This window comes from Vulpes vulpes, chromosome 12 (genome assembly GCF_048418805.1).
Source record: "Vulpes vulpes isolate BD-2025 chromosome 12, VulVul3, whole genome shotgun sequence".
Classification (NCBI taxonomy): domain Eukaryota; kingdom Metazoa; phylum Chordata; class Mammalia; order Carnivora; family Canidae; genus Vulpes; species Vulpes vulpes.
This window is the reverse complement of record NC_132791.1, coordinates 175,282,574-175,303,097: the sequence shown is the minus strand read 5'-3', so window position 1 is coordinate 175,303,097 and position 20,524 is coordinate 175,282,574. Positions and strand designations below refer to the sequence as shown.

Below are 20,524 nucleotides of genomic sequence, written 5' to 3'. Positions count from 1 at the left end.
GCTTCTTAGTTTTCAAGACCGCTGCGGATTCTTGAACCATGAAGTGACAAATACAACCTTCTGAAAACAGGGTGGCTGGAAAGGGGAACTCCTCAAAAACTTTAACTCGCGCTGCATCCATCTATTGGGAAATGTTCTTCAAAGAAAAACTGTTGGTTAATTATGTGTGGAAACTCTACTATCCTGCTTTTTCCCTGAAGCATCTTCTACTTCCATAAGAAATGGATAGAAACAAAAAGTTGAACTCTCTGAATATGTATTCAAACCTGTCAGCTATTCTTGTTTTGTTGTTTTGCTTCAGAGGCACCTATTGCCTGACTTGCAATGTTTGTCCCCGGACTTCTCATCAGAGGCACGTATTTTTTGTGTGCGAATAATTTTGTCTGTCAGTTCCCCAAATAGGAATGCTGCTTCCTCTCTGAATTCTGTTTGTTTATATTTTTCCTTAAAATGGAATCTGAGAAACAATGAAAAGTCACTCCTGTAATAATGATTAGGTCAAAGTAGGTCTGCTTGGAGGAGGCATTTACCGAACACTAGGATTCCCTTACATTAATCGTTTACTTCCAGAGCATTGATTCATTTGGACTCTCCTCCTCACATGCCTCGGACACACTACAGTCTGTAAGTCATGTGGAGGGATTGCTAAATCAAGTCAAGGGGAGAATCCCACAATGCACTTCTCTAGCATAATCCTCCCTCCACTTGGACTCATTCCCCATAAATGGAAAATGGATGGACTCTCTCTCCTTCCCAAGGAACTGTGCTCTCCCGGAAATACCAGGAAGTTAGTGCAAATGATCTCAAAGAGCATTTGACACACGAAAAACTGCTCATCATTCAAGACCAAGTGCAAAAAAGCTGAGTATAAACATGTATCGATAGCATGGTTTCTGTGCAGTGAAAAAAGAATATGATCTGTGTGGTGTATGTCTGAGAACATCTAACACCCCTGTTTTTATACTTGCATAAGAAAATAATAGAGTGACACAGACAAAAGTATTAACATTGGCTTTTGCTGATTAAAGGATTAGGGAAAATTATTTTCTTCTGCCTAGCATGTTGCCTTTAAAACGTGTATTACTAAAAAAAAAAAAAAATAATAAAATAAAATAAAATAAAACGTGTATTACTAAAAATATATTACTTTTGGTCATTTTACATTTTCTTCTCTTCTCTAAGTATAACACGCAGTGTTGTATTAGTGTCAGGTGCACAACATACTGATTCAACAATGCTATGCATTGCTTAGTGCCCATCATGATACATGGGCTCTGAATCCCCTTCATCTATTTCTATAAAAATGTATTACCTTTCAAGTATTTAATATATTTAAAAAAGAAGTATTTCCTTGTATTTTATTAATTAGCACAAACACCCGAAGCAGCCTCATAGACTGAAGAACTTCTTCATTTTCTGTATTTCTGCTCTGTGTCGGGTTCAAGATGCCCCACTGTGCTTAGGGGATGGACACGGTTGGGAGACCCACCGTCACCAGATGCTCTGATAATGAGAGAATGAGTGACCAAACCTTCATGCTTCATTTTTATGGGTCCATTTAGAGACTTTCATTCTTCTTCTCAAGGGGGAAAGCATAACGCAAAGACTGCCTTACACACAAAAATATGAGTGTTTTGGATCAAAATAAAAACAGTTGCCTTCTACTCACTGAGAGGATGGTTGTTGTTTCCCCTCCCTTAGGAGAGGGATTTCTCAGATTTAACACACTTCCCTCCCAAGAGAGATTTTGCTGGCCTCATCCCAGAGGGGATGCAGTGATATGACACCCATGTTTCAGACAGATGCCTTATGTTTGCCTTGCCTGTGTTCTCTCTGGTTCTGACCCTACCTTCCGCAAGCTTCAGTGGAGGTTCTTACTGACAGAAAAGTCAGTATAGGGAGAAACTGTCGGCTGAAAAGAAAAATATAAATAAAGGTGTCTTTTGTAGATTTCCCCTCCAAAATTCAGATATATAACTTTTGAGTCCTGCTTCTGAAAGACTCGGATTTTGGGAGACTTGGTTCCTTCTCTGTAGGAATATCCTCAAAGAGTATAATATTTGCTTTTTATAGGGATGGTTTCCATGAAAGACAGTTCTTTTGTTGCTTATTTAAATCATACAATTTAAAGAGGTCTGAGATTAAAGAACCTGTTTTGAGAGGAGACTTGGAAGGTAGAATTGGGAAATCCACTACCTCCACCACAGGAGACGGAGCATTCGGACTGCACTGTACTCCAGGCGTGGCTGTGCCTTTTTGAGGCTGGCTGAGTTCCATTCGCGACCTTGGGAAGTGCATACTTCCAAGCTATCCCCGGATTTTTGCCTTGCATCAGGACCTGGACAGCATAAGATACAAACCAGAGATTGAGAGACAGGTCAGACCCTGGCATTCCAGAAATCTCACCAAACGTCTTAAAGATATTTGTACGAAATTTTGACCTTAACGTTGGGTCACACCATTGTTTCCAAGTATGTTTTATGTTGATTTCAGGTTTTCCCTTGATACTTTAAAATGTGTATTTCCGTATCATCAAAACTGTAATTTAGATAGATGCTCAATAGGGAAATATGGCTTGACATTTGCTATACGCCCACAACCTTCAACTCTATGAAAGTCCATTAATAAAGCAAAAAAAAAAAAAAAAAAAACCTCTTTTTTTTTTTTACAGTATATTGAAGGAAGTAAGGTTATATTATGAGGTCCAATCTTCCCATTTAACAGGACACAGTACTAACACACAGTGCTGCCTCACAGATAATGGTGGACACTGAAAAAATATATATTTATATTTATATATTTGTGTATTTATTCATATATTTATATATACTGGGCCACAATTTGAAGTTTCCTGGGTACCATGAGAAGCTGGACACAAGGGAGGTACTCCAAAAACTGCAGACTACCCCTATCATCCACTTGAGAATCCAAGAAGGCTTTAGTAGGATTTCCAAAGAGAATCTGTCCAAAGAGAATGTGTCTATTGATTTTGTACCAGGATGAACAGATAAGACAAAAATAAATAGGATCAGAAGTAGGGGTTGGTAATGTATATACAGGAATGGATTTAATCTCTAATATCAAATGGACTTAGGATACAAGAAAAGATGCTCAACATCACTGATCACCAAGGAAGAACAAATGAAAACTATAATGAGATATCACCTCACACCAGCCAGAATGGCTAAAATCAACAACACAAGAAAGAGCAGGTGTTGGCAAGGATGCGGAGAAAGAAGGCTCCTCCTGCACTGCTGGTGGGAATGCCAACTGGAGCACTACTGTGGAAAACAGTATGGAGGTTCCTCAAAAAGCTAAAAATATAACTACCCTATGATCCAGCAATTACACTAAGATTTACTCAAAGAATACAAAAATACAAATTCATAGGGATACATGCACTCCAATGTTTATAGCAGCAGCATCAACAATAGCCAAATTATGGAATAGCCCAAGCGTCCATTGGTTGATGGATAAAGAAGAGGTGGTATTATATACAATGGAGTATTACTCAGCTATAAAAAAGAACGAAATCTTGCTATTTGCAATGAAATGGTTGGAGCTAGAGAGTATGATGTTAAGTGAAATAAGTCAGAGAAAGGCAAATACCATATGGCCTCACTCATGTAGAATTTAAGAAACAAAACAAATGAGCATGGGGGGGGGGGGAATGAGGGAGAGTGGCCCAAGAAGCAGAGTCTTTCTTTAAAGATTTCATTTATTTATTTGGGAGAGAGAGAGCCCAAGCAGGGGGAGCAGGAGAGGGAAAAGCAGGCTCCCCACTGAGCATGGAGCCCAACAAGGGACTTGATCTCAGGACCCTGGGATCATGACCTGAGCCAAAGGCAGACACCCAACTGACTGAGCCACCCACATGCCCAAGAAACAGAGTCTTAACTCTAGAGAACACACTGAAGGTTACCAGAGTGGGGGTGGGTGCTCGGGGGGGGGGGGGGTAGACAAAACAGGTGATGGGGATTAAGGAGTGCACTTGTCCTGATAAGCATCAGGTGATGTATGAAAGTGCTGAATCAATATATTATAAACCTGAAACTAAGATTGCATTGTATATTAACTAGAATTTGAATTTTTAAAAAAGGACAAGGATTTAGGATAAATCTGATCCTATAAGGTCTGGCCACTAAAATAAGAGCAATCATTGACTGGCAGATCCTACTTGTTAGGCCCTTTGCTGGGCATTTTCTATGCATTATCTCAAAACATTCCTATAATAGCTCTACAATATAGCTGCTTATTTTTTCATTGGAAAAAAAACTGACAAGAAAGAACTTGCACAGAATCACACAGAGGACTAGTGAATAAACTTAAAATAGAATGGGACCACCAACAAAATGTGCCTAAATACTGAAATTTATCACCTTGCTTTTGGTGTAGGCAAACATTATTTACCTCCCTTTCTGATGCTCTCTTTTCTTAAATATTGCTTTTCTTTTTTTTTCCCTTCTTTTAATTTCCAACATGAGTATAAATAGCTGTTTCTCTCCCACCCCAGGAGTCTTATGGAAAATACTTTACCACTAGGACTGGGCATTCATGCCCAAAGAGCAAAGCAGATTTCCAGCTAAAAATAGGAAGCCCTGGCTCTATCTCTGTCTGGTGGGATCCCACTTCAGTTAAAGCTGGGTGGGTGGCAGCTGCTCAAGGACCTTCATTATACCAGACCACTGCTCAGGATGCTACAAAGTGGTTTCCACTTTGCTATTAGTTTCAATGTCTCCAGGAATATTATGGCTTACTCTGAAGATTCCATGGTGTGAACATCATTTGTTGTACAACAAAATGAATCTTGGTGCCTTCCAGAAACAACCAACATGCTGACAGATGGGTCTTTGTTCCCGTCGCCCCCATCCAAACCCAAACCAACACTCAGCAGGTAATAATACCATTAAAACAGACAAATGCCAAATTCTCATTAGTCACCAATGAAAATGTCAAAATCAAGGTCCTAGAAGTCTTACTTTTGAGGATCTTTCTAGTCTTTTTCTTCTTTTTATAGCTCTGTCATACAACTGTTCTTGATATTAAGTAAACAACTTAGAGTTTTATTTGCAAACTAGAATTTTGAGAGAGGTTTTACATTCCGAAAATAATCTTGATGCTCATTGACATTTCAACTCAATTTCTCCTTCAGTTAAAGTAGTATCTTGTATGTAACACTTTGGGTTTGTTTTCTCTGTGCCATATCTCTTTATGCAAAATCTCTTTGTACAGAGATCTCATAGGAGAGAGTAATACAGTGCACCTGCCCATGTGTAGCAGTAAAACGTAGGTGAAGTACATAGGAGATATAGTGAGCACTAAAGCCCATGGGGCAGGAGGAGTTTTACAACCCATGGAGTTGTATCACACACAGGCGTAAGGGAGACATGTTCAAGTGTTAAGCATGACAGAGAAAGAAATCCACTCACTTATCTCCACTTCCTAAGACCATCCCATTCTCTTCCATTCAAACTAGATCCTGACTTTGACTACTATAGGGCAAAAGGGTGCCCAATGGAAATGTGAGAAAAATTAAAAATATTAGTTCTTGCCTTTTGAGTTTAAAAGACTTATGTTGTGGTGATTTCAGAGGGGTTTAACACACTTTCAGTGGGCATTGAAAATATATTCTACTTTCATCTTTTAGACAGACTCTAGAACCTAAGCCATACGTGGCCAGTGGTTTCACTGTAAAACATTTTAAAATGTTGCTGTGAACGGTAGGATGTAGTTTAAGAAAAAAAAATTAAGCAGCAAGTGTCATTATTATTAAACAAAACCAATCAAGATGTTAAGTTTCTCTCAGCCTCCAGGAAAGCTACCCATAGAGAATTATCAATGCTACCAACAAGGAGAATTTACACCATCTCCCCTGTCAAACTTGTTTCTGCATCTGTACTCATACTCTAGCTCTCCTTCTTTTACCCAGGATGCCCTACTCTAGCTCCTGTTTGGTCCAGGTTCTCCACCACCCGCATCTATATAATGACACCACTACTATAGTTGCCCACTCCCCTTATCTTGAGCTTTACTGAAATGTCCCTATTAGATCTTTTCCATCAGCATCAAGCATGCTATAATCTCTCTCATCTTAATAATATTCCGCATAAGTGGGTGGGATAGATCGCTACTTAATCTCTCCAGCTCATGTCCCATTTCACTGATTCCCTTGACAGCAAAAATCCCTCAAAGAGTTGTCTTTACTCTTTGTCTCCATAGCTTTTCTCATTCACCCATGATCCTTCTGGATCAAGCATCCCTCCCCCGCACATCATTGAAACTGTTCTTTCAAGGGCACCCTGGCATATCCAATAGTTGATGGGTCCCATCCTACTGGACACACTGATCACTTCCTCCTTGCTTTGCTACCAGCAGCTCATTCTCCCAGTTCTTTTCCTGCCTCACAGAACTTCCTTCCTAGTTTCTTTGCTTGAATCCTCCTTATCTTCTAACTATTTATCAAAGTGACCTCCAACCTCTTTACCTCTCGTTTATCTACATACGTTCATTTTTTTTAATAATAAATTTATTTTTATTTGGTGTTCAATTTGCCAACATACAGAATAACACCCAGTGCTCATCCCGTCAAGTGCCCCCCTCAGTGCCCCTCACCCATTCACTCCCACCCCCCGCCCTCCTCCCCTTCCACCTCCCCTAGTTCGTTTCCCAGAGTTAGGAGTCTTCATGTTCTGTCTCCCTTTCTACATACATTCCTGTAGGTGATTTCATGGGATTTCTGATTTTAAGTACAGTTCATATGCTGACTACTCCCAAATCACAACTCCCCACATTTTCCAAGAGAACATTCTACAATGATGATAGGGTACTATAATCCCATGTTGCTTCACATGGTAGCCACAAGCCACATGTGGCTACTGAGCTCTGGCATACTACTAGGACTAAATAAACTTTACATTTAATTTACATCTAAACTTAAATAACCATATGTAGATAGAGGCTCCCCTGTTAGGCAGCAGAGCTGGAGATGAAACCCATCCTCTGAGGTCCAGATTCACACATTCAGCTGCCTAGGGAGTAGCTCTACTTGAATGTTGAAAAGGCCTATCATCATACAATATGGAACTCATGGCTCTCCTCTCTGTACTCTTCTCAATCCCATGTAATGGCAATTGTTCTTTCCAATTGTTCGGGCCAAAATAAAAAAAGTTGGAAGCATCCTGATCTCCTTTTTCTCCCACTCTGCATCTGATCAATCAGGACACAGTTGTTCCGTGTACCTCCAATCTGATCCTGTCTCACTTTGTCTATCACTACTATTGCTTCTCTGGTCTGAGCTACCATCATCACCTCTTCTGATTTCCATGGTGAAGGTGCTCTAGGGCTGAGGAGGAGCCATATTCTCCAATAAAGGAGATAAGGCTGTACCATTTAGTATTATAAAAATCGCTTGCTGACAGTTACTTAAGGGATTACAAACAAAGTGCCTTAGAACCCGTGAAGGAACATCAAATGCTACTGTGAAATTTGGGGTGGGGGCAGGGGGAACAGATCACATGACTAACTGAAGAAGCTTTGTAAGAGCTGTCATTTCATTAATAAACTATCTTGGTGATGATTTCCACAAAGAAGCCACAAAACAACAGAGAATTTTTTCTTTGAGGATTTCTATTCCCTTATGAGGGGCAAACCTTTATACCGAGTTTCCCATTTTTCTTGCCTCACAGTTTAAACAAAAATATCTAAGGATCCTCTGAAGGGTAAAACTTTAATTTTAAAAAATTATTTAAATTCCGGTTAGTTAACATACAGTATAATATTAGTTTGAGGTGTACAATATAGTGACTCAGCACCTCCATACGGCACACAAGCGCACTCCTTCATCCCCATCACCTATTTCACTCCCCCTCCGGCCACGCATCCATCTCTCTTCTGGTAACGCTCCGTTTGTTCTCTATTTAAGACTCCATTTCTTAGTTTGTTCCCTGCCCCTGCCCCTCCTTGCTCATTTGTTTTGTATCTTAAATTACACTTATGAGTGAAATCATGTGGTATTTGTCTTTCTCAGACTGACTTATTTTGCTTAGCCTAAGACTTTCTAGCTCCATCCATGTCATTGCAAATAGCAAGATTTCATTCTTTTTGATGGCTAATATTCCTTTGTATGTATATGCCACATCTTTACCAATTCACTTGGACACTTGGGCTGTTTTCATAATTTGGCTATTGTAGATAATGCTGCTACAAATATTAGGGTTCACATATCCCTTTGAATTAGTATTTTTGTATTCTTTTGGCAAATGGTCCTGCAATTGCTGGATTGTAGGGTAGTCCTATTTTTAACTTTTTGAGAAACCTCCATACTGCTTTCCAGAGAGGCTGCACTGGTTTGTATTCCCACCAACAGTAGAGGGTTCTCTTTTCGCCACATCTTTGCCAATACCTGTTATTTCTTGTGTTGTTGATTTTAGCCATTCTGACAGGTGTGAAGTGACATCTTATGGTAGTTTTGATCTGTATTTTCCTGATGATTGGTGACATTGTGCATCTTTTCATATGTCTATTGGCCATCTATATGTTTTCTTTGGAGAAATGTCTGTTCATGTCTTCTGTTTTTTAATTGGATTATTTGGTTTTAGGGAGTTGAGTTTTATGAGTTTTTAAAATATGTTTTAGATTCTAACTCTTAATTCGATATATCATTTTCAAATAACATTTTCAAATATTTCCCATTCAGGAGGTCTTTTAGTTTTGTTGATAGTTTCCTTTGCTGTGCAGAAGTTTTATATTTTGATGTAGTCCCAATGGTTTATTTTTGGTTTTGTTTCTCTTGCTTCAGGAGACATATCTAGAAAGCAATTGCTACGGGTAACATCAAAGAAGTTACTGCCTATGTTCCTTTCTAGGATTTTTATGGTTTCAGGTCTTCTCACATTTAGGTCTTTAATCCATTTTGAATTGATTTTTGGGTATTGTATAAGGAAGCAGTACAGTTTCATTTTTTTTGCATGTTGTGTCCATGTTGTTTCCCAACACCGTTTGTTGAAGAGATGGTCTTTTTCCTCTTGGATATCCTTTCCGACTTCGCCAAAGATTAATTCACCATGTAATTGTGTTTTTTCATTTCTGGTTTTTAAAAAAAATTATTGGAGTTCAATTTGCCAACGTATAGCATAACACCCAGTGCTCAACCCATCAAGCGCCCCCCTCAGTACCTGTCACCCAGTCACCCCAACCCCCCGCCCACCTCCCCTTCCTCCACCCCTTGTTCGTTTCCCAGAGTTAGGAGTCTCTCATGCTCTGTCATGCTCTGTCACCCTCACTCATTTTCTCTCCTTTCCCCTTTATTCCCTTTCACTATTTTTTATATTCCCCAAATGAATGAGACCATATAATGTTTGTCCTTCTCCGATTGACTTACTTCATTCAGCATGATACCTATTCTGCTCCATTCATCTACGTGTCTATTTCTGTGCCAGTACCATAGAATTTTGTTTGTTATAGTTTTATAATATAACTTGAAGTCCAGAATTGTGATGCTTCCAGCTTTGCTTTTTTCAAGATTGCTTTGGCTATTTGGGGTCTTTCCATACAAATTTGTACATTCCATACACATTTTAGGATTGTTTAATCAAGCTCTGTGAAAAATGCTGTTGGTATTTTAGCAAAGATTGCTTTAAATGTGTGGATTGCTTTGGGTAGTATAGACATTTAAACAATATTCTTCCAATCTACGAGCAGGGAATGTCTTTCCACTTCTTTCTGTCATCTTCAATTTCTTTCATCAGTGCTTTAATAGTTTTTAAAGTATAGTCTTTTACCTCTTTGGTTAGGTTTATTTCTTATTATTTTTGGTGCAATTATAAATGGAACTGATTGCTTAATTTCTCTTTCTACTGCTTCATTATTGGTATATATAAATGCAACAGATTTCTGTATATTGGTTCCATATCTTGTGACTTTACTGAATTCATTTATCAGTTCCAGCAGTTTTTTTGGTGGATTCTTTAGGGTTTTCTATATAGAGTGTCATGTCACCTGTGAATAGTGAAAGTTTTACTTCTTTCTTGTTGGTGTAGGAGCCTTTTAATTCTTTTTGTTGTCTGATTGCTGTGGCTAGGACATGCAGTACTATGCTGAGTAACAGTGGTGAGAGTGGACATCCCTGTCTTGTCTAGACCATACAGGAAAAGCTCTGTTCTTCCCTCACTGAGGATATTAGCTGTGGGTTTTTCAAATATGGCTAATTAGTATGTTGAGTCATGTTCCCTCTAAACCTACTTTGTTGAAGGTTTTTACCATGAATAGATGTTGTACTTTGTCAAATGCTTTTCAACGTCTGTTGAAATTATCTGATGGTTCCTATCCTTTCTCTTATTAATGTGATGTATCATGTTGATTGATTTGCAAATATTGAACCACTCTTGCAACCCAGGAATAGATCCCACTTGATCATGGCAAATGATTTTTTTAAATGTATTGTTGGATTTGGTTTGCTAGTTTTGTGGAGGATTTTTGTTTCTACCTATCAGAGACAGTGGCCTGTAGTTCTCTATTTTAGTGGGATCTTTATCTAGTTTTGGTACCATGGTAATGCTGGCCTCATAGAATGAATTTGGAAGTTTTCCTTCCTTTTCACTTTTTTTGAAATAGATTGAGAAGGATAAGTATTAACCTGAAGAGTAACATTCTTGAGCTAAAACTTAAAACAGCAGCAAAGATTTGATTCCAAGGGGGCTACTAATCCACTTTATATTATCAAAGTACTAAGTTTACTCAGCCAGCCAAAGCAAGAAGAGAAATAACTTACACAATTTATTACAAATATTCACAACATTATATGAATGTATTCATATAATATATGGCACACAGGACACATCATTTATATTTTGTTTGCGGAACACATTAATACATTCAGTGAATGCATAAATTAATAAAAGATTCTCAGCACTAAAAGTCAAATGACTTAAGGCTTGAGTAAATTGTCTATGTTGCTGTAAATTCACATGCAGAGTCGTGTGTGCCATCACGTAGACTGAAAGACAATATTTGTATAAACCAGCAAAGTTGACTTAAGTGTCTAACATCAGCTTATAAAGGCCTCTGAAAGACAGTAATTATTTAAATAAATAGATATCAAGGCCAAGTATATAAAAGATGAGTACTTGCCAATTATATTATTTGCTTCTCAATGATAATTAAGGTATTCTCTGCCTTTTTCTTTATCCTGTATTGAGAAGAAAAATGACCAAGAACAGACTACATAGCAATCATCTTGCCTCTCACTGTTTGATGCGGCAAATAGTCAATCCTTTGGTAACAGTGTGTCCACCAAGCTAATAGAATCTCTGTTAGTCACTCTTTCATCCTATTCTCAAAAGAGAGGACTGTCTTTAAAAAACAAAAAAAATCAATCCTAAAGAATGGCTACAGAAATTGTAGGGCCTGATACAAAATGAAAACGCAAGACCTCTTGTTTAAGAAACATTATTGGGGCACCTGAGTGGCTTAGTTGATTAAAGGTCTGGTTTCGGCTCCGGTCATGATCTCGGGGTCCTGGGATGGAGCCCCTCATCAGGCTCCCTGCCTGGCAGGAGTCTGCTTCTCCCTCTGCCCCTCCCCCTCTCTCAAATAAATAAAGTATTTTTAAAAATTATTAAGACTTTCAAGTTAGTGACAGCAGAGCAGTAAACCAGAGTCCTACTGAGCATGAGGCTTTGCGGACTTTGCCAGTCCCACATCCACAAGGCCAGCTTCATCTGATCTCTAAGGTTGTCACCTGTACCAGTCTTAAGACACAATTTTAGATTTTCCAAGTTCTAAAGTTCTAAATGACCCTATGGTTCTAACCTTGATGTCACCCATCCTTCCCATATGGGGACTATAGCCTCTGGTGAGGTGGGCTTGCCCCTAAGTGCCTCACTATGACCCTGGCCGTCCCTTTGATCACAGGCTGTCCCACCCAAACCTGGAGAGCACGAGCATGATGCACGATAACCACACAGCCGAGACTCCAGCTGCCCCCATGAATGCTGGGCAACACGTCTGGAAACATCCGGAATAAGGGGTGATTTAGAACATGATAGTCCCTGCCACTCACATCTATTTTAAAGCATTTGCAGCAACCTTGTCAAAAGCAGTCAATAACTGTTCTCAGCACTAGTGGAGAACGCAGATGCCCTCCAGGTCACGGGAATGCCCCCCACCCTCCGTCAGTGGCAGAAATTCACAATAACTGTTTCAGAGCCACCCCACACTGCATGTCAGACTGTACGGCGAGCTGGTAAATGCACAAATTTAGAAAGACCGCCAGTGATTCAGTCTACTTAACTGGACTTAGTCCAGAGAATTTTCCAGCCAACTGGCACTGGGTCTCTAATTTACAGCTGGCAAGCAACCTCCTTAACTACTTCCAGGTCCTCAGTAGAACTGTTTAATGTCTACCTTTAACACACGAACCACCTGACTTCAGACACAACATTCAGCAGCTTTGACCGCAGGGTGCAGAGTTATAAAATTTACAGCTTCTTAAGTTGGAAAACCACAGACGGGCTGGACTCTACCAACTGCCCTCTGAGGGAAGGGGGTTTGGTTTCTGCCTAGGGCATAGGAAGTTAAAACAAAGGACACGTTGAGTAATCTTGGTAAACATCTTTCTTTTGCTCCCACTTTTAATATTTAATGTTAAAACTATGAATGCCTTCAACCAGTGTTGCATTTTTTTCATTTAAGGCCTTTTATTATTTTAATTTTAATTTTTTAAAGATTAATTTATTTTTTTTGAGAGAGAGCACATGCACACGGACGTGGCGGAGAGGGGCAAAGGGAGAGGATCCCAAGCAGATTCCGAGCTGCATGTGGAGCCCCATGTGGGGCTCGATCTCATCACCTGAGCAGAAATTAAGAGTCCCAAGCTCAATGGACTGAGCCACCCAGGGGCCCCCTCATTTAAGGCGCTTTGAAAAAAAAAAAGTCCTAATTCTCCCATGTAAATCAGAGTTACAGAGAGGCTTTAAAGACTGGCTTTTTAATTAATACAAGCTAGAAAGCTTGTTTCTTGTCTTCAATAATGCATTTGACTGCTTTGAAATAACAGCAATGCTTATTGCACTTATTGCATGCCAAAGTACTGTATGTGCATCGTCTCACTTAAAGTTGGTAACAATAGCACGTATCATGAGGAAGGCTGAGTGCTACTCATACCCCAGTCCTGTAGCTGAATAGACCAATTCCAGGGGCACGGGCCCAGTTAAGTGGCAACACTGGGACTCAGGTCTCTGACACTGACTCCAACTTGACATCTCTCTTACAACACTCTTCCCCAAACTCTGAAACACAATGTCCGGGACCGCACTTTAAAATTCTGAACACTGGGACACCCGGGTAGCTCAGGGGTTGAGCACCCGCCTTCAGCTCAGGTCATGATCCCGGGATCCTGGGTTCGGGTCCCGCATCAGGCTCCCCGCAGGGAGCCTGCTTCTCCCTCTGCCTGTGTCTCTGCCTCTCTCTGTGTATGTGTGTCTCTCATGAATAAATAAATAAAATCTTTTTAAAAAATCAAACAGAAGCTCTGGACCCTGTACGAGCTGCTGGAAAGACTGTCTCCCCGGGATTCAGCGGCTCGCTGGAGCGTGTGCCTGCTGCTTGGGGCTCACACCTGGAACCTGTATTTCCCGAACGGGCCAAGGGCTGGGTTGAGCCTCCACAACTTCTCATCCCCTGAGTCCGTCTTCTCCTGTGTTCATTTGGATGTTTTACCCAGTTGCTCTCGTGACGACTGAGATCCGACCCGCTTTATAGGTTGGCCCTTCTGGATAAACTGAGACTCGCACAGGACATTACAGGCCGGGCGACGCTCAGGGAAGGGACAGCTTTGGGCGGCGTGCTGTCACCTTTTGCTAAGGCCCTGTGATTCCTGGAAGCCCCCGTGATGTCGCAGCTCCGCCAGTGGTCTTTGCCTTCTCGATTGCTTCCAGGCTGGAAGAACACGACCAGGTGTCACCAGGGCTCTGGTGCGACAGGAGGCAGCACGGACTCCACTGGGGACGGGCCGCGCACCTATTAGGCGCCTTCAAAGGTGTGGGCGGACACGCGAGCCTGGCTCCACTTCTCGCTCACCCGCCGGCCTGCCTCCGAGTCTAATGATCAGAAATAAATAGTGTGCTCCGGCCGTCACGGAAGCATTTGCCATGAATTAACCAGAGGCCACACTTCAAATAGCGAATGGCAGCCTCTAGACGAATGATGTGGCATCAAAAAAGCGCCTCTGAATCGTCCTCCGGAGTCTGAGGTTTGCATCATCTGTTCCGAATTACTTCCCCATTATTGCTTTGCCTCTTGTGTTTTGGGTCCTTGCTCAGGCCAGCGACTTGGCTGCCTCCCCCCGCCCCCCGCCCTGCCCCGACCTGGTCCGGGCGCAAGAGCTGGATGGGGAGGTCGAGGGGTGCAGGCCACTGTGTCCCCGATCGATCGTGTGCCCGCCGCCTGCTCCCCGCCGGCCCCATCATCACCTTGGGCCCAAGTGTGGACCAAGCTGTTTATTGCAGTTTTCCTTAGAGGTCTCTCTCTGCCCTGGCTTGTGGCGAAGCGACTTCTCACGCACTGGCATTGCCAAGGCTGCTGCCCTGCCGTCGGGGGCAGGACACTGAAATGCAGGAGGGCTTCCAAAGAGTTAAACACTCCCACGCTGCCTAACAGGGAGGAGGAAGTCCTCAACATAAAAGAGAGCTTTTCTTTTGAAGACGTCTTAAAAAAAGGAATGAATGCTGTAAAAACATAGGGGATCATATTTCGGTCTCCGAATGGCAACCGTGGTATCCTGTCATCCTGAATCCTGTTTATCAGCCAGAGATGAAGTGACTTTACAATGAAACACTGGTGATGAATTTCCTCGCCTTCCCTCTGATGGTATGCTGGTTTGACACAGAGTGTGAGTCAGTTGTTTGGGGTGTCAGAGACAGAGACACAGAGAGACAGAGGGATGGAGAAAGTGAAAATGAGGGAGACGGAGAAGTGGTAGAAAGAGCCAGAAGGGAGGAGAGGAATAAGGGGGAGGGGAGAGGATGACAAGGAGAGAATGCATCAACTATCAAGTAGCAAAAAAGCTCACCTTTGGCTGCTTCTAAAAACTGTGTCACCTCTAAGGAGATTCCTTATCATGAAAAATAAATTCTGCGTGTTTATAAAAGATTAATTTGTTTGTTTTGGGAGGAGAGAGAGAGAGAGAGGTAGAGAGAGAGAATGAGTGCAGAGGGGAGGGGCAGAGGGAGAAGGAGACAGAGAATTCAAGCAGACTCCATGCTGAGTGGAACCTGATTCAGGGCTCCGAACCCACGACCTTGAGGCCATGACCTGAGCCGAAACCAAGAGCTGGACGCTTAACCAACAGAGCCCTCCAGGTGCCCCAATTTTTTTTTTTAATTCTTGTCAAGGTCTCTTAAAACTGTACGTTAAACAGGCCTTTTACCCTGTGCTTGAACAAAGTACAAAGGGCGTGACCTTACGTTACCTATATCTCAACCTCAACATGGAAAAATATTAAGTTTTCAGCTATCTCAAAAAAGCCCAACATATACCTGTGTATACTTCAAATTAAATGACCATTTTTTTGATGAAAGCATGTGTAAATTTCAACTCTGATGGTCAGTTTTCACATTTCTGCCAGTTCAAAATCTAATTCCTTACATAACACACACACATGCACGCACACACACACACACACACCCAATCTAGCTACGTGGGTATAGAAGTAACACATTTAGCTTCTCTCACGTTCCCAAACCCAATAAAATATACATTAGGTGGTGAGGTCCATACATAATATCCTAAAGACTTAACATACAAGCTGACTTTTCAATCCTTCTGATGACTAATGAGCGTACTGGTTCAATGATAAATTCTATAGATTTTATGCCAGATTTATGTTGTGGGGAATATGTTGAATAGAAGAAATATGTGGAAATTATCTAGTTTATAATAACTGTCTCTGTAGTGATCTCAGAAAGCATATGATTGCCAAATCAATATTGATTTTTTTTTTATTGCTGGGGTACGTACGTGTATGAATAGTTTTTCCCTGGGTGATGCAGAAATGTAATACAGGGTTCTGAAAATTAGCTCCTTTTCTTCAAGTCATTTACATGTATATGTACAAATGTACTTCAAAATAAAAACTTGATTGATGGACTTAAATAATGCCTTAAAAATTTAAGGCCTAAGACAATCATATAAATCCTTGATTACTCTTAGGAATTTCCCTTGGCCACCAAGGAAATCAATGCAGCCAGCTCTGTTTAAATTGACATCCACCTGTTGCAAATGTTGAAACATGTAGAGTCAAGGTTCCAAGAAGAATGAATGTTTGTAACAGAGACTGCATTTTAAATTGGGTGACTCAGTGATAGAAGTGAAGGTCTGTTTTCCATTTAGTTTAAACTGAGCTTCCCTATGAAGACATTCTATAAGGTTTTGACATGTAAAAAGAACCAGACGCAGAAGGCACTTCTTTTTGGTGTCAGGCCACAAGTTAACTGACAGCAGTCAATTATTCCCAGGATTGCATTACCCTTGCCTTGCACTAGGCTACACCCGGGCGGGGGGGGGGGGGGGGGGGGGGGGGGCAGTGAAAAGATCTGATAAAATCTACCACCCTGGGAGGGCAAGTTGCTACTCTCCCAAATTAAACTAAATCTGCTGCGAACAAAGTGGTCAGCAACTTCTTATGTGCAAATCATTCACTTTGGGAAAGGCAAGCATTTTAGGAAGCATATTGATTCCTCAAATGCAATTTAGGAGCTCAAATTTCAATCCTTTAAATGCTATTCATTCTACTGAACTTTCAACCATATACTTTGAGAACTAGTCCTAAGAGATGATGCAATCCAGTGGTTTTTAAAATGTGTATCACGGAAGTTCAGACCTCTTCAGAGGACTTCGGATTATGACCGTGGTTTGGGACTGAAGGGCTGGGATGTGAAAAGGAGAAGGCTGGCCTCTCGGCTTGTCACTCCTGACTTTGGTCAGAAGCTCTCCTTTCATTTGCTTTATTAATACTATTATTACTTGAGTAGTTGACACACAGGGTTATATTTGTTTCAGGTGTACAACGTAATGATTCAATAAGTTTTGGAGGCTACAAAGATGAGTACGTCCTCTTTCTGCAATTATGGGGTTTGGGGTGCTATAAAAGCACCTCAGGGTGCTGCCGTAGGATAGAGTGGAAGACATCAGTTTAGCCTCAAATGAGAAGATTGGGACCCAGAGAGTTTAAGTGACTCATGCAAAGTGACATAGGGAATAGCAGAGCCAACCATTTGTATAGATGTTCCTTGTTCTAACCTATTTTGCTTCTAACAAGAATGGGATCCACATATAAAATTCACTCTTTACAGACTATAATGTTTTGGCAACATGATTTATGTCTTACCCACTTGTGCATCTCCAATGCCTCATACACGACTGGGCAAAAATTTCGGTGCCCAATGAACGTTTGTTTAATTTTATTTTTACCAGACATGGAAGTGAACGGGAAAACTGCTTTGAAAGTAGCTATCTAGATCAAAACATACCACGGTGGTTGAAGATGGGAACTAGCTAAGATACTGGGAGGATCTGATTAATACATATGAAGGAGAGAAACATGATCTCCCCAATGCCATCCCCATATATTTTGACAAACATACCCTTCTGCTGAATTTTACACTATAATAAGAACTTAGCGAACATTCAGAAATTTTAAGAGGCCAAGAGAGAAAGTGTTTTCTTTCACAGACTTATACTTTCTGTGGATGGAATAGCATTTTTCACTTTGGTAGGTTCCCACACTTTGATTCCAGCATCCCACAGGGCTATTAAAACACATTCAACATTTTTATATTGGAGTGAACATATTTTTGGCTCCCAAAGTATTCATTTTGGTTCAATCCATAGTTGTATGGAAAGGCACGTGAACTTTATTTAACTTCCTTTAAAGAATATAGCCATGGATTACTTGGATACTGATACATAGTTTCATTTTAGAAAATGTACATTATTGCTTATTGTGATTTTAAGTTTTAAAAATCACCTTGTTCTACTGATGTTGGAAAGGTATGAACATGTGATAAAAACTGAGAAGTTTCATGATGTCCTCCTCAGAGCAATAAAGTACAATTTATATATTAAAGTCATTAACCCAAATTCTTTTAAAAGATAAAACAGACATAATGCTAGGTTACTAGATTTGATTTTTCTTTTTTTTTATCTCCTAACATGGTTGCAACTTTTGAATGAAACTGTAACTCCTTTAAAAATACAAGCCAGGCATGTCCAATTAATCATACGAGTTTCCCTCTAGATTGTTTTCAGACAGGTCACATTCCTAAGATGTTAATTTAAGCTTTCATTCAACCTGTAGGTAGAAAGAGTCCATAAAGTACAATTCTGTACAACAGCTAAGCAAATGTGACCTTAATCCATTGTGGCAAAACTACGACCTTGTATTAGTAGATATTATTACAGTTCTTATTTTAGTCATATAGTAGTAAGAAACTGTTAAAAAATACATATCCGGTTGAACCCAGGGAAGACTTTATGTTTTTATAATTTTATTTGGATTTAGCCAAATAGTTCTCCTTACATTTTGACCTATTTTCAAGGAGGTGTCTGTATTTGCAAGGAGACAGATGATGGACCTGGCCAATTTTGGAGAACTCCATCACTAACTGAGGTCCTCCTTCCATTCCTTAAAAATAGCTCCATCAGGAAAAATTTAGGACCTGGTGAGCACTCTAAAGGTTTAGTGTCAGTCAGGACTACAAAATATGGATGAATGAGATAAGGATTTATGTTTAAATTAAGCAAAGCATAAAGAAAAATTCTTAGCTCCAGGCTGGTATAATGTTCAGTGACAATGTGTCAATTATCTGGTTAATTCGATCAACGCAAGGCCAGGGGGTATTTCAGGTCCTCAAGATGAAAGTAAGAGGGAACTCTGTTATTCTGCTCTGCTCTTTCCATCATTTCTTGTCTTTTTGTTGTGGTTTTCCTGCAGATAATATATGTTTAATGGCAAACCTGAAATTACAGACAGCATTGTGAAAATCTACTAGAAAGACTTTGTGTTTATGACCAAAACCAGAGCGAGAAACAACAAAAAGAGATTGCTTGTCGTGAAGTAGTAGAAAACCTATTTCTCCCCGGGAATGATTTGCACTTTGCTCTGATTGCCCGTGGCACAAGCCACGAGAGGCACCTAGCCCCACTTCCTGACTTAGGTTGTTCTGCAGCCACAGAACTCCGTTTGTGTACATTTGCTCAGAGATGGATCAAAGGCCTCTTGGCAGAACTAATGAAGCGTTGTTGCTCTAAAACGGATACCTTGCAAGCTAAATATACCCCTTGAAAGAAAATATGACATTCCTAAAGAGAAGGAAAAGATGTTTCCTGCTCAGATGCTTCATAGAAAAGAAATAGAACATCTGAAAAAAAAAAGTTTAAAAAATATCCAGAAATCTTGAATCAGAATTCCATTCCTGTGCGTTAGGTTTAATGAAGTAATTTCAGGGGCTGGATCCATGGAGCTCCCAATCACCCTTAGTCCAGTTGCTCTCTTTTAATGCTTTTATGTATTTGAGAGGGAGAGAGAGAGAATGAGCAGAGGGGTGGGGGAGAGGGAGAAGCAAACTCCCTGTTGAGCAGGGAGCCCAGCTCAGGGCTCAATCCCAGGACCCTGGAATCATGACCTGAGCCAAAAGCAGACACTTAACTGACTGAGCCCCCAGGCGCTCCTTTAGTCCAATTCGATTTGGAGTCCCTGCTCTCATCTCTGAAATTAAAGAGTTGAGACAGTTGGGAGAATCTTTCCTACCTACAGCTTCTCTCTGAGTAAGTGACGTGAGATATCTGAGTGACATCCCACCACACAGACAGAGGTGACGGGACCTAATACCTCAAGTGACGAGACAATTTGGAGATGTAAATGGATTTAAACCATGGTCACCATCTAGAACTAAGGTTGCAAACTGAGATGTCTACTGGGGCCAGAAGTTCCCTGCTCTTAGGAAATGTCCAAATCTCTATTTTTGTTTAAGTAGGCTCCACATGCCCCACATGGAGCCCAATGTGGGGCTTGAACTCATGACCCCGAGACCAAGATCTGAGCTGAGATCAAGAGTCGGAAGCATAACCCACTGAGCCACCCAAGTGCCCTTTGCCAAGGTTTTAAAAAATATATACGGGGCAAGTTCAGAAGGCAAAGGGATGTGAATGGTTACACGTTAGGTGCCGAGTACTTTGCAAGCATTGAACTTGCCTTAAATTCTCCCTAGGATAACCTGAACACTTAGCTGGTGCCGTCCACCCAGTTTACAAATGTGGACATTAAGGGACATGGATGTTAAGGAACTTAACCCGATAGCTTGTTCAAGTTGCTTAGTTAGGAATCTGTCATCTTATTCATCCAAGGTGGACAACGTCTGACTTAGAATCCAAAGTGACATGTGACCATTTTTTTCCCAATGTTCTTCTACTCATCTTTCTTAGTAAATGTTTAAAGGCAGTTCCTTAAATAATAATAGTTAAATTAAGC

At 40.7% G+C, this 20,524-nt stretch overlaps 1 protein-coding gene across 2 annotated transcripts in view; it reads right to left on the bottom strand.

Moving 5' to 3' along the window:
- Positions 1-20,524, bottom strand: part of ADAMTS18 (ADAM metallopeptidase with thrombospondin type 1 motif 18) — a 131,986-nt gene that overhangs the window by 16,075 nt on the left and 95,387 nt on the right. For both annotated transcript variants that reach the window (XM_072731480.1, XM_072731481.1), the window contains one exon: positions 2,197-2,338. In XM_072731480.1, coding sequence (XP_072587581.1) covers positions 2,197-2,338 — 142 coding nt within the window. The remainder of the gene's footprint in view (positions 1-2,196; positions 2,339-20,524) is intronic.